Genomic DNA, 12985 nt, shown 5'->3' with positions numbered 1-12985 from the left:
GACATAGTCAAGATAGACCGACACTTATAAAAAGACAAAAGACCCCGTTGTTAACACCAATTAGTCCAAAACTCCACAATACATTGCCACCAAATACCTTCCCCATCTTTTCGATAATGCCCACTCAGAGTCAGACCACAGCCAACATGGCAGATCAGATCGAGGCAATCCCCGGAACGGTCCACTTGGTCGACGCCCAGGGAAGCATGGACTCGCAGCACGCCAAAGGAGCAGAACACGACATTGTTCTCGTGCCAGCTCCTTCGGCTCATCCAGATGATCCGCTAAACTGGTCGCCGAGGAGGAAATATCTCTCTGCCTTTTGCATGGCAGCGTATGTCTCCCCTGATTTTGTGGGGGTTCACTGACATGGTGTAGATATGTGCTTGTCATTGGCATCTGCTCCTCTGCGCTGTATTCGACTCTAGGACCGCTGTCGGAGTCTACTGGTCTGAGCTACAATGACTTGAACTCTGGAACGGGATATATGGTATGCAATTCTCCGTTTGATGACTTTGGTGATGGTCTGACATGCTGGTAGTTTCTCTTCTTCGGCTGGGGCTGTATCATCTGGCAAGCCATCGCCATCCAGTACGGGAAGCGGCCTGTGTATCTGTTGACGACATTGGGTACTCTAGTAAGTTTCCAAGTCTGACTCATGGCATGAAGCTGATAAAAGTAGGGGGTTATGGTCTGGCAGCCTCACGTGCGATCAAACGGAGAATGGATCGCGACCAAGATTCTGCAGGGAATTTTTGGAGCGCCTATTGAGTCGTTGGCGGAGATTACTGTTTCAGACGTCGTAAGTCATTATTCTACTAAGCCATTGGCGTATTAAAGCCTTATACAAGTGTCGCAGTTCTTTACCCACGAACGCGGCAAGTTTATCGCTCTCTATGCTCTCGCACTCGGCTACAGCAACGGCATCGCTCCACTTATCATGGGCTTTATCAACGATGGCCAGGGCTATCAATGGGTATTTGTGAGTACTCCAGTCCTACTTGGCAAATTGCGTAACTAATAGGCTGTCAGTACTGGTGCGCTATCTTCTGCGCCGTCCTGCTCCTCATCATCTTCTTCTTCATGGAAGAGACCAAGTTCGATCGAGCGAAATACATGGCAACCAACCACATCGAAGGACAGACAGTTTCTAGTACCAATCAGACATCTGCCGACCCTGACACCAAAGACGATCTCGATACAAAACACGACGTTGAGCAAGACCAAGTCGCTACTACAACTCTCACCAATATCAGCGCACGCAACGAGACCTTCGATCTTGACAATACCGAGTTTAGCAAGAAATCCCGTATCTCCCGTCTCAAACCAATCGAGCGCAAGAACATGACGGGCGAGAACAGGCTCATAAGGCTTATTAGCCGACCGATTCTCCTCCTTGCGTTTCCAATCATCTCATATGCTGGTTTCATCTACGGTTGCAACATCGTCTGGCTTTCAGTTCTGAATGCAACCGAGTCTATGGTTCTGTCGAACAAACCTTACAACATGCCTACTTCGACAGTTGGGCTGACATTCATCGCTCCTCTCATTGGAACAACCCTCGCGTAAGTCCCTGATGACCATAAACGGACCAGAAGCTGACAGAAGCTAGGTGCATCTATACTGGAATATTTGGTGATAGATTCATCATCAAGATGGCGCGTCGAAATGGGGGCTTCATGGAAGCCGAGCACCGACTCTGGCTCTTCCTCCCCTCTCTCATCCTCATTCCCTTCGGATGCATCTTGTTCGGCGTCGGGGCTTATTACGAGGCGCATTGGTTCTCAATTGTCTTTGCCATGGGCGTCATCTCTTTCACCACGACAGCTGGATCGCAGATCTCCATTGCGTACTGCATCGATTGCTATCGTGATCTCGCAAGTGAAGCTTTAGCCACTGCCATTATCATCCGAAATACGATGGCTTTCGGAATTGGATATGGGTAAGCACATAAACCCAACTCGTTGATCATGGGCTTTTACTAATGCTGTCAGTGTCACTCCTTGGGTTGTCAACCTTGGTTATCAGAATGCTTTCATCCTGGGCGCATTTGCGGGTCTGGCGCATAATCTGACCATCTTCCCTGTCATGAAATGGGGACGGGCTTTGCGTCAGCGGAGTGCGGAGAAGTATTGGAACACTGTCAAGGAGAGAGCGGATTTGGACCTCAACCATTGATCTTCCATGTTACATGCATGAAGCTACTGTTGCAAAGAATGGGGACGGGTTAACAGTCATATGTAGTACTTTGTCCAGATGTGTTATTTGTAGTTGAGACTCGTGGCTGAGAGTTTAAATCAGCAGACAAAACTTAGTAGTATCTCTAGGTATATACAGCACAAGAAGTAATGAGCAATAAAAAGCACTACAAATACCGCCACAGAGGTCAGACTCAGCCAAGTCTCTCACTGCGTGAATCTAATGGCCTTTGTAAAAGGCAAACGCTAGCCCAGGCCAGTTCAAACAGTGTTAACTGACAATAACTGGCGGTCCGATATACTTCACGTTAAGGGCGCTGAGCAATAATACAACGGCGGCCCCAACCATTCTCGACCGGTCCACAGCGGGTGTCTGTAGGTGCATTCAAGAAGGTGCTGGAATACTTGATATGCAGATCGTCCCACCAGGCCTCAGGGAGTCTTGTTTCGCAGGTATTGCCAGGAGCCACCATGACCACGTAAGGTAACGGGGTAAAAAATGGCTGGTAGTTACCGCCTTGCCCTAGAGAACAGTCAGTCAGGCGGGCGCTACTGGCATATGGGTGATATATACAGGGATCACATCTCGGAAACCCTCGCTGCTCAAAGTTGTTGCCCTTGATTATGAATTCTGAGCGTTCACGTCCCTCTGCACCGAAGACAATACTGAAATAGTCACTTTAAGAGGTTAGTTTCTGGTGTAGTTACTCAATGGGAGTTCATACCAGCTGATGGGGCCGTGACCATCATTCCACTCGCAGCGTTTGTCTAGAGAGCCACTATTTTCGGAAGCCGGAGCAGCCAGAGAGCCTGTAATTAGGGCAAGAAGAGAGACAGCTGAAATACGCATGGCGAAGGAGAAGTTGGTAGAAGTAGTGGTGCTGAGTGCTGGTAGCGCTAGAATGCCGAGTGATGGACAACAAGCTGGGAAGTTATATATACTTAAACATTAAGCTTTAATTAACTCAGCTCACCGCCATACTACCTTATTCAAGCCAAGGCTTTCTGTATATCTGTAGGCAATAACCTGTATCCTAAATGCCAAGAGTGGATTTGGCAGCATTTTAGGTATATAGTGCTACCTTACTTTAGGGACTTTTGTCTTCAGGGTCCTCTTGGCTGTACTTATGATCTCGTCTAGCGTACCTAGAATGGGCATAAGACTCGGCAGTCCCATTCGCCTAATTGTCGCCCGTCAGATATCTCAGTGTGATTGGGTCTAGCTGAAATAGAGGTGGTATTTCTGAATCTTTTTTTAGATCTCTAAATCTCATTGGGTGGAAACTGAATATTAGTCACCTTGTTCTTCTCTATCTCTTGGCTAGTCATCTTGTTCCTATACAAGAGAACCTCCGACAATACAACCCTAGGCTTACTGCCAAGAAAGCGCGACTAGCATTGCAAAAGCTTGCTTGATCTGCCATCCGTCTTGCCTTTTTCTAGGCTGCCACTGCTACGATATCTGGCAGGCCTTAACACCCCTAGCTTAGCTCATTGACATTGAAATCGGTGAATAGCTCCACATCCAGAATGCATCGACATGAACATCAAGTGATAAAGAAGTGTAATTTTAGTGACAATCACTGTTCTGAAAACACCATGGACTCTAAAGACAGAGTTAAACGGTGGACTTTATACCTCGGCGACTTTGTCAACAACCTAATTAAGATTGCCTATTCTGTTTAGGTACCGCATCACGAACCATGGCCTCCACAATGTCAGGCTTCCTTTTATTCTTGACTTCTCAACTGGAAGATAAGATATATACTTCATGATAGCAACCATTGCTTCATATCTAACGTTCACCTTTCAATTATTATCTTGTTATCTGTCTGCATAAACCACTCATATACTGAGATACGCCTTGTTCTAAACACTTTCTAGGCCTGTATTTCTCAACAGTATTTCCATTAAATCCCTCCAATCCGTCACATCATGGCCCCATTCGTCATTCGCTGAATTATAATGACTTTGATGATAATGAGAACGCTTGCCCATCTATTCCTTGTTACAAGATCCAGGCCTCTATAAGGATTAACCGCGTTCCTCACCAAGCCGATAGCGGTTACTATAAACTACTAATTATCCTTCTCCCAGGTCTCCCTGCAACCTACTCTCACAAACACCAATGTCCCTAAACGCAAGAAAGCTATCTGGGGCAGCTGGAATTTTTTAAAATTGAAAATTCTGTTTTTTCCTTCTGAACTTCATAAATGGTCTGAGTTTCAAGCTGGCAACCGAATGATCCGAATGCCATGCCGAAAACATCTACTGTCATCTGATTAACATTACTGAGGGTTGTTTTGGTGACCTTTCGCGAGGAGACCAGTGGATTTCGGATCCATAAATTGCATCTTTATGAAATATACTTCATGAAGGGCAGCCAGATATTTCCAAGTTGCATCATCCCGGGCGCTTCCAAAGGAGCCTTAACATAATATAGCTAGAAGTCTAATCAACGTGCGACAGATTATAGCATTAATCAGTAGCTGAAAGACAGAGATAATGCATCTTCACATCAAGTTAGTGTCTATGCTTTAGTGTCTCTCGAAGACCTTACCGAATGATTCCCCGAGGTTTCCTGACGGTCACAACGATTGCTTTCATACTTAGACTGACAGCTCATGCGTGGAGATTTCCAGTAGTATTATTAAGATATATATTGATTTATTAAACATTGATCGATTACCGATAAATCGCAGCAATAATCTATATTGCGTTAGGACAAAGGAAACAAACGAGTGGAAGACGGGTATCGCTGCCTCAGGCCAGAGACAAACGCCACCCTTAAAAGACAAGGTACAAAAATAAACAATCCATCATCACAAGCATAAGCTCATGATTCATCAAAAGCGCAGTCCCTACTCTTCAATCTTATCATCCTCCTTCTTCCCATCATCCTCCACCTCCGCCTCCTCCCTCGCCAGCTGCTCCTCAATCTTCTTCTTCTTCTCCAAATTCCTCTCTCTTTTCTTCTTCTCAGCCTCTTGCCTCCTCTTATCGCGTCTCTCCCCAACAAGATATCTTGAGTTCTTGATCGCCGGGAACACACCCTTCAACGCAAGCCAGAGGTGCGAGAAGGCTTCTTTGAAGTGTGTCTTTGTCTCGTTGTAGTTGGCACGGGCGAGGGCAGCGCGCTTCTTGGTGCGGTAGGCTTTTTCGGCTTTGGCTGCTTTGGCGTATTGCTCTGATGCTTGGCGGCGGGTTGTCATGAGGAGATGCTCGCTGCCGCAGGTGCTTACAGGACGGGGAGTTGGTTCTGTGGGGGCGGTGTCGGTCTCGGATGAGGCCTCTGTCTTGGACTTTGATTTGGCCATTGCGGAGAACATTGAACGCTTGGTGAATTAGGGATGTGATTAATTTCCTGTATTGGATTGATTGTGATGGGTATAACGAATGGCTGATAGGTGCGAAACAAAACCGCATGAGGGAGAAGCAAGGAGAACAAACACCAGGGATTACAGCTCTTTAATAACCTTGACAGATGTTCGTGAAACCTTGCGTCTGTCGATTAGCCGATGACTGGATGTTTTAGTCTATGTAACCTCAACATGCCATTATTTATGCAAACAAACGCTTTATCCATAGATGCATGATATTCTCCGTCCCTTCTAGAGCTAGAAGCTGAATTTAATCCCTGTCATTTAATGCATTGGTTACCCGAGCTGCTTTGCATGAGGGTGCAATTAAACTCGCTTTTAGCCCAGGACTGTTATGCTAAATCCTAAAAAGACTTAGGTAAGTTTAGAATACTTTAGTATACTTTAGGATGGGTTTAGTGGAGCTTAGACTACGTGTTTTTGACACATTTTCTTAACATCAGAGGTTATCATGCCCCTCTGAGAGGAGCATGTTATCCCACTAGGGCTATAGTGCATGAGACTGTTACGCACGGACGCTATGCCATTAGCCGTTCATCAGTGGTCTCCTTGATGAAACATGAGGGAAAGTAATTATTCAAGACTGTTACAATTTAACGAAGCTCTCTAGAGAATGTGGTGTCAAGCAGTTTAACATGCGATGGGATCAAGATCACTCTCTAAAGAATTTTATAGGGACAAGTCTATGGCATTTCTTGGGTTCAGCAAGCATATTGCGCGCCAATAAAAAGGTGCAGGGTAGTTGTTTGTCATCCAACCATCTCACTCTTGATAATTCCTAATTAGGCAGTAATGGGACTTCACGCTGACAAGCCATAGAGAGGGAATGATCTCTTAAGAGGCAGATGCGACCATATATCTACGCATCGTGCATTGAGGTCACTCATCCACTATTGCTATTCGAGTCGCAGAGATCAATATATAATGTAATGGTCTATACGACCTAATTACTTTCTTTCCGGACCTTACTCCTCGTGATGTTTAGGCCAGATACGTCGACGCGCCCATTCCCGAACACGTTTTCCAATGAAGTACATGACAACCCCCATGGCACTCAGAACACCGCAAATAATGGCAAGAATGTTCATGGCACCGTCATATCCAAGGGACTCAATCGAAGGCACGGTCGCATAGCTCAAACCGAATGACACAAAACCCCGACCAGCGCAAACCACGAGAAGAAGAGGTCCAGACTTGTTGGGGTAACTGTCCATGACAAAAGTGATTCCGACCAAATTCGCACCGAGGAATGAGAAGAAGCCGAGATGGTATGGAGCGACGATGGCGATCCAGTGATAATCGTTGGGCGAGGCGGCTGCGTGGCCGTACACAATCGCTGAGATGATGGCACAAGCCGCTGGGACGATCAGAACAATAAGACGATATTCAGGCTGTATCGGTTAGTATGCGATCTTGAGCAACGGGAGGGGATATGTACCTCGAAGACTCCCTTGTTGCGTCGACTCATGAATTTGCAAATGATATCCGAGCCGAATCCAAGCAGCGGGACAGCAAGCAGACAATCAATGATCTGAACCAGCTGCACATAACCAAGAAGCTTGCCGTTAAAGTTATAAGGCGGCTGCACCAAGATTTGAGCAAAGGTTGAGGCTTGGTAGATGTAAAGACCGAGGAAAGCACCATTGAGAATGAAGATCCAGAAGATAGGCGGTAGGATGAGAGAGAGTCCAACGTCCTTGTAGAAGGAGACGAGACTCTTCCAGTCAGCCTTGCCGTGGAATAACTTTATGTCATCACGCCATGTTCTCTCACCGAACTTCTCAGGTTGGAGAACAACGCCGTTGCGGGTTGTGACTTGGTATAGGACCTCGTTTGTACCTTCGCGGGCTACGTTGCCGTTCTTGTCGAGCTTTAGATGAACTGCACCCTCTGTTCAAGGTTAGCACTTGGCATTGAAAAGAGCGGAAAAGACTTACCAGTCGCGTCTTCGGGTCGATCGTAGCGAGTCTCAGCGAGGAACAAGATAGACATGATCATCGTGAAGCCGTTGATGATGGTCATGATACCATACCACCAAGGTAATCCAAGCGACGGAACGATATACGTAGTCGCGGTGAAGAGCGCCGCAGTAAGCGTATTTTGAACACCAACAAAGTAAGACAGTTTCACGCCATGTTGATGTAGAAAGTGGATCTCCTGCACAATCAACGGCGCAAGAGCCTCACTCTGTCCAGCAGCCAGACTGAAGATATTCCGCCCGGCAATATGACTCGTAAGCGACTTTGAGCAAGCACACCAGATCCCAGAAACCGTCAGAAGAAGCAAGGAGAAGAGAAAGACAGGTCGTCGGCCGATGGCGTTGGCGAGAGGCATAGAAAGCAGATTGCCAATTCCCATGAAGAGAGTGGGATACGTAAGTAAGTCGCTGACACGCTTGGCATTGTCGTTGTGATAGAGCGCGTAGAGCTCCGGGGCTACGGAGCCGAGACCGGAAGTTCCTAGGACTGAGATACCAGAGTAGAAGCCGACGAGGAGGATGATCATGTACTTGCGCCAGACCGGCAAATTAAGAGGATCTATTAAAATTTGAGTTTAACATAATTAGAAAGAATGAGGTGTGTCTACCTTTGGGATCAGGGCTAGGTGTCGGCACGAGAACGACAGTTCCATCTTGATACAGATTAACCGTACCAGACGCATCGTGCGCTTCATGATGAGGTGTCTTGACGATATCCTCAACAGCATCGACGTCAGGTTTCGCACCGAAAGAATCGCGTCGCTCAGCCATGACTACACCTTGTCAACTGGATGAGTTCTGATGCTGCATGTTGAAAGACGTGACGAAACGAGGTTTATATCAATTGATTCGCCTCCGGGTCGGAGTCAGGTCTGGACCTTGGTGCTAAGTTAGTCTGATAGCGTAACGAATAGATTCCGATTGGTTCGTATGCGATGCGATCGAAGAGAGAGGTTAACATGCGGGGGTGGAGCCGAGTCTCCGAGGGGAATGAATGCGGGGAAGGCAAAAGGTTTACCGATCGTTTATTAAAATACGCTGTCTGCGCCGCCGTCGGCTCGGTATCTCACCACCTAAACACATCCAACTCCAGATCTTGAATCACCCTCATACCCTTGTCACCGGAACCCGTCTTCATCTACCGGCATCTCATCAACCCAATCATCACCTCCCCCACGTTTCCGGACCCCCCATGCCCTCCCCAATGGATACCGAAGACAGCCCCGGGGTCCCCAGATCCAGCAAACGGCGCCGTCTCAATTTCGCATGCAACTACTGTCGGAGTCGCAAGACACGCTGTGACGAGCAACAGCCCTCTTGTCAGGCTTGTATCCTCGCTGGAGTTTCTTGCGTCACGGAAGATAGGCGTAGACCGGGGAAGGTTATCAAGAGGCGAGAGGCGGGCAAGTCAACGGATGGAGGGTCTGTCACGTCTGCGAGTCCGTCGGAGTATGGATTGCAGGCTGGGGCTGTGGAGAGGAGAAATTCAGTTGCTGAGCCGAGGACTATTGAGGTTGTTACTGGGCCGATACGTGCGCGGTCACAGAGTCCGAGACCGTCGCAGAGTAGAGACTCTTCTCATACAGATACGATTAGCAACCCGCTGCCGATCTGGCGACAAAGCGCTGGTACCACGTCTTTCCAGGTATTGACGGAATGGCTCGACCTGGCTTGTTTCCGGCTCAGCATCCCTTACCATTTTGGTTCCTATCCCCCGTCTACTCTGAACCCGCAATCGGCATCTCAGCCCCAGCGTGGAATTCCGATTACGCCGGAGACATGGGTGCCCCAGACTTTGTTTGATGCGTATGCTAGGGAGATACATACTTTTTACCCTGTTGTGAGGCTTGACCAAGCTCGTGCGGATGTAGTGCAATCTCACCCAGGGAACTCGGCGTCGCATGCTGTCGATATTGCAGCACTGAGAAGTCATCTGCTCTTCGCTGCGGGCGGATGTATCCTCCAAAATGCCGAGCGAAAGGCCTACATGACTGAAACGCTATCACTAGCCCGCAACGCACTGGGACATCTCATTGGAAACGTATCATACGACACCATCGAAGTTCTCTTTCTATTCTCAGTATGTCTCCGCCTAAACGACGAAATAATTTCAGCCTGGACAACTCTCGGCATCTGTCTTTCCATCGCCCACTCACTTGGTCTCAACAAACCAGGTAAAAATAGACAGAAACCACTGGATCTAGACGCCTGGAATCCTGCTTGGTGGGCCCTATACAGCTACGAGAAGCTATTCTCATTCCAGCTTGGATATGTATCAACCATCTCGGATGATGCATTCGACACTCTGGAACTAGATGTTGTTAAGTCTACTACTCTTGAACCGTCCCGCATTGCATTATCGATGGCGAATGTGTTCAGTAAGATGAGTCGTCGGTGTGCTACGGCGAGACAACTTGAGGAGAGAGCTAGTAGAAGGGCTCTTGAGGCGGTGGTAAAAGAGAAGGTCACGAGTACTGGAGAGGCATTTCTGATGTTGACGAATTGGGCTAATAGTGTACCAACTGGTATAAGGTATGTCATCTCACAGCAGAGGCTCTATGGTTGCTAAGATGTAACAGGCCTACGTCGGACTTTATGCGCGTACCAGAAAACTTGGGCCTCGCGTCATTCGTGTCTCTACACTATCAAAACGCGTAAGTTCATCAAAGCCATCCGATAACTCTTGAAACTGATATCTTGCAGCCTCATCATGCTAAACCGCAACTCCCTTCTGATCAGCAAAAACGCCCTGCACATGGCAGTAGAGATCATCGCCAAAGACACGCCATGGGAGTACCAGATCCGCAACGGGCAATCGATGGTAGCAAATTCCGCACGAAAGATCATTCATCTTCTCGCTGACAACGATGATACGGCGTCGCATCTTTTCGCACCGGCATATTTTCCGCTGCTCCATGCTATGTATGTCTTGGCTGTTCATATTTTGAAACAGCCGCATTCGCGTGTCTCGAAGATCGACCAAAGTGTGAGTAGCACCATGTACCGCAATACTTCATTGTGCTAATTTGGACAGCTTCTTGTAACTGCTACTGACTTGGTTCGCTGCTACTGCGTTGGACTCAGTGAGGAGGACCGCTTGAACACTATTCTAAATGGTCTTCTTCGTGTCGTCCAAGAAGCTATGAAGCCTAACCCACCACCAACCGATAACGACCGCAACACCCCAGCGCTAAACTCATCTACAAGTCTATCCGATCAGAATGTGACACCCTTGACCGATCACCAGACATTCACAGAGACCGTTGGCCAGTCGGATCCTGCGCTCGCACCTCACTTCTCGATGGACGAGAGCATACTCGATCCGTTCTCGGGCCAGCCATTCAATATGCCGATACTACCTGATGAGATTGGCTGCGACTGGGCGGACTTTGAGAACTTGTTGCAGAGACTTGAGAGCGAAGGGTCATTGTATCCTACTGATGAAGGAATGATTATTGATATATAGTGTAAGCTGGCAATCTTTGCTCTTCCTCCTATTCAAAGTTTTCTACTTTCCTATCGTTTGTGCATTTTGACAAATAATCCTGTTTGACGCGGAAACCAGCCTGAGATGATCTTCATTCTGACGTTTGGGTCCGCGAGTTGGATCTCATACCGTGACACCAATGTTGCTACAACTTTGTAGATCTGAATGAGCGCGATGTGTCTCCCAATACAAATCCGAGATCCCCCACCAAAAGTCAGATCAGCTGAATTCATCTTTCGTAAACGTCGTTGGTAGTCCTCATCATTTTCGTCTTCTGTCTTAAGCCATCGCTCAGGACGGAATTCATTCGCGTCTTCACCCCAGACTCTTTCGTTGCGGCCAATGATATATGGGCTCAAACCCACAGAAACCCCTGGAGGCACAAAACTACCATCAGGAAGAGTCAACCCTGTATCTGGGACGTAGCGCTCGAGGGGCATGGCAACAGAGGGATGCATCCTCAACGACTCTCGGACGACCGCGTCAAGGTAAGGCAGGGATCGAGCTGTACTGTATGGCACAACCGCATCATCATCAAAGCCCTCTGCCAGAATTTCGGCTTTCAGCTTGGCCATGGCATGTGGGTTTTGCAACAAGAAGTCAAAGATAGCACGTAGTGCAATAGAAGTCGTGTCAGCTCCAGCCAAGATGTTGCCTAGCAGGAAATTCAGCACGAGCTTTGCATCAACCGAATCTGGGTTGCTCTTCATGCCATCGATGAAGTGGTCCAAGAAGTCAGGCTCTCCTAAATGTTTGTCTTGATCCCGCTGCTTGAGCCGGCACTGAAGTTGCGTGATTGCGAAATGAGTGACATGACTCATATCCGGCGGTCCAATACGCACGATGGGATTCTTGTTGAGAAGCCTGTCCATGAAGGGAACTTGGCCGATCTGGGCGAAGTATTCCACTGATAATGCAGATGCCATGATGGTCCCATCAAAGTCGTGGCCCTTGATCATATATCCGAAGGACTGGCTGAAAGTCAAGAAGCCGATTATATCCCAGGTATCTAGCTCAGTGAGCGAGCAGTAAAAGGTTGGGACGACATGGGTTACTTACATAAGCTGAACCACTCGGCCAGATCGAAGCTCTTAGTGTCCTTTAGGAATCGGTCGTCGATTTGTTTGCAGAGCTCCTCGATTACCTGGTTCATCTTGGACTCCAAGGTCAGAACATTGCTCGAAGAATAATACTTAGCCATCGGCTTCTTCATCTGTGTGTGTTCCGCCGGGCTCGTGGTACTAAATATGTTATGGCTGATCTTGCCATCAATAATGGTACTGTTGTTGAGGTAAAACTCTGTCTGAAGTAGGAATTAATTACGCGCTATAGACTTGCATTCTGGACTTACCTTGAGCCACCTATTGTCAGTGCCATAAATGGTCTTGATCAATTCGGGATAGTCCAGGTCTAATAAGTTGGGACCTATTCTGACAACAGGCCCGTATTTCTTGTGAAGCTCTTGGATTGTCCATTGGTATTTCTGAGACCGGACTTGATATAGACGCCAAACATTCGTCCACTCTAGCGGTAAATCACTGTTACCTCTTGTCCGTCATCTTGACCTCTGGCACTCACTAGCAAGAAAAGGACCAGGATATTGTCGCAATGGAGACATCAGCGTCGATATCACACACCAGATTAGGGCAGCGCAAAGCGCGATGGCTGTGAAGATATTCAAGTTGTCCATCATGGTGGGGTGTCGGTGAGATCCTTTCCTTTCTGGTACAAGCTCGGTTCGCTCGTTCTTTAATAGTTCTAGTAGGATATTCAAGATTTGGGATAAACATGTAAGCAAGTGAAGAATGGTTCAAGGAATTGTTCCAGTGCACAGATTAAATACCAGGTGCTGGGCCTTTGTTATGCCCGGGACCCGTTGGCCGACCCTATACGCAAGAGCATAAATTATTGATGTTGTGTTACCCACTTACGACATGTGGCG

At 47.7% G+C, this 12985-nt stretch overlaps 6 protein-coding genes across 6 annotated transcripts; 3 read left to right on the top strand and 3 right to left on the bottom strand.

Moving 5' to 3' along the window:
* Positions 1-146: 146 nt before the first annotated feature.
* Positions 147-1569, top strand: J7337_012094 (uncharacterized protein; the record flags this gene model as incomplete). The annotated part of the gene is made up of 6 exons (XM_044829624.1): positions 147-334; positions 379-490; positions 542-637; positions 683-802; positions 860-982; positions 1033-1569. 6 exons carry the CDS (start codon positions 147-149, stop codon positions 1567-1569), a joined length of 1176 nt encoding a protein of 391 aa, XP_044676299.1.
* Positions 1570-1655: 86 nt separating this feature from the next.
* On the top strand, positions 1656-2178 carry J7337_012093 (uncharacterized protein; the record flags this gene model as incomplete). Its single annotated transcript, XM_044829623.1, has 2 exons — positions 1656-1942; positions 1995-2178. 2 exons carry the CDS (start codon positions 1656-1658, stop codon positions 2176-2178), a joined length of 471 nt encoding a protein of 156 aa, XP_044676298.1.
* Positions 2179-5059: 2881 nt separating this feature from the next.
* Positions 5060-5515, bottom strand: J7337_012092 (uncharacterized protein; the record flags this gene model as incomplete). The annotated part of the gene is made up of 1 exon (XM_044829622.1): positions 5060-5515. One exon carries the CDS (start codon positions 5513-5515, stop codon positions 5060-5062), a length of 456 nt encoding a protein of 151 aa, XP_044676297.1.
* Positions 5516-6543: 1028 nt separating this feature from the next.
* J7337_012091 (uncharacterized protein) lies at positions 6544-8327 on the bottom strand (the record flags this gene model as incomplete). The annotated part of the gene is made up of 4 exons (XM_044829621.1): positions 6544-6969; positions 7017-7468; positions 7516-8115; positions 8165-8327. 4 exons carry the CDS (start codon positions 8325-8327, stop codon positions 6544-6546), a joined length of 1641 nt encoding a protein of 546 aa, XP_044676296.1.
* A 1216-nt stretch (positions 8328-9543) lies between these two features.
* Positions 9544-11022, top strand: J7337_012090 (uncharacterized protein; the record flags this gene model as incomplete). Its single annotated transcript, XM_044829620.1, has 3 exons — positions 9544-10088; positions 10260-10542; positions 10591-11022. The coding sequence occupies 3 exons, from the start codon at positions 9544-9546 to the stop codon at positions 11020-11022; spliced, it is 1260 nt and encodes a 419-aa protein (XP_044676295.1).
* Positions 11023-11072: 50 nt separating this feature from the next.
* On the bottom strand, positions 11073-12256 carry J7337_012089 (uncharacterized protein; the record flags this gene model as incomplete). Its single annotated transcript, XM_044829619.1, has 2 exons — positions 11073-12052; positions 12103-12256. 2 exons carry the CDS (start codon positions 12254-12256, stop codon positions 11073-11075), a joined length of 1134 nt encoding a protein of 377 aa, XP_044676294.1.
* Positions 12257-12985: the final 729 nt, after the last annotated feature.

Source organism: Fusarium musae, chromosome 9, assembly GCF_019915245.1.
Source record: "Fusarium musae strain F31 chromosome 9, whole genome shotgun sequence".
Taxonomy (NCBI): Eukaryota; Fungi; Ascomycota; class Sordariomycetes; order Hypocreales; family Nectriaceae; genus Fusarium; species Fusarium musae.
The sequence above is the reverse complement of the archived record's forward strand: the minus strand, read 5'-3'. Positions and strand labels throughout refer to the sequence as shown.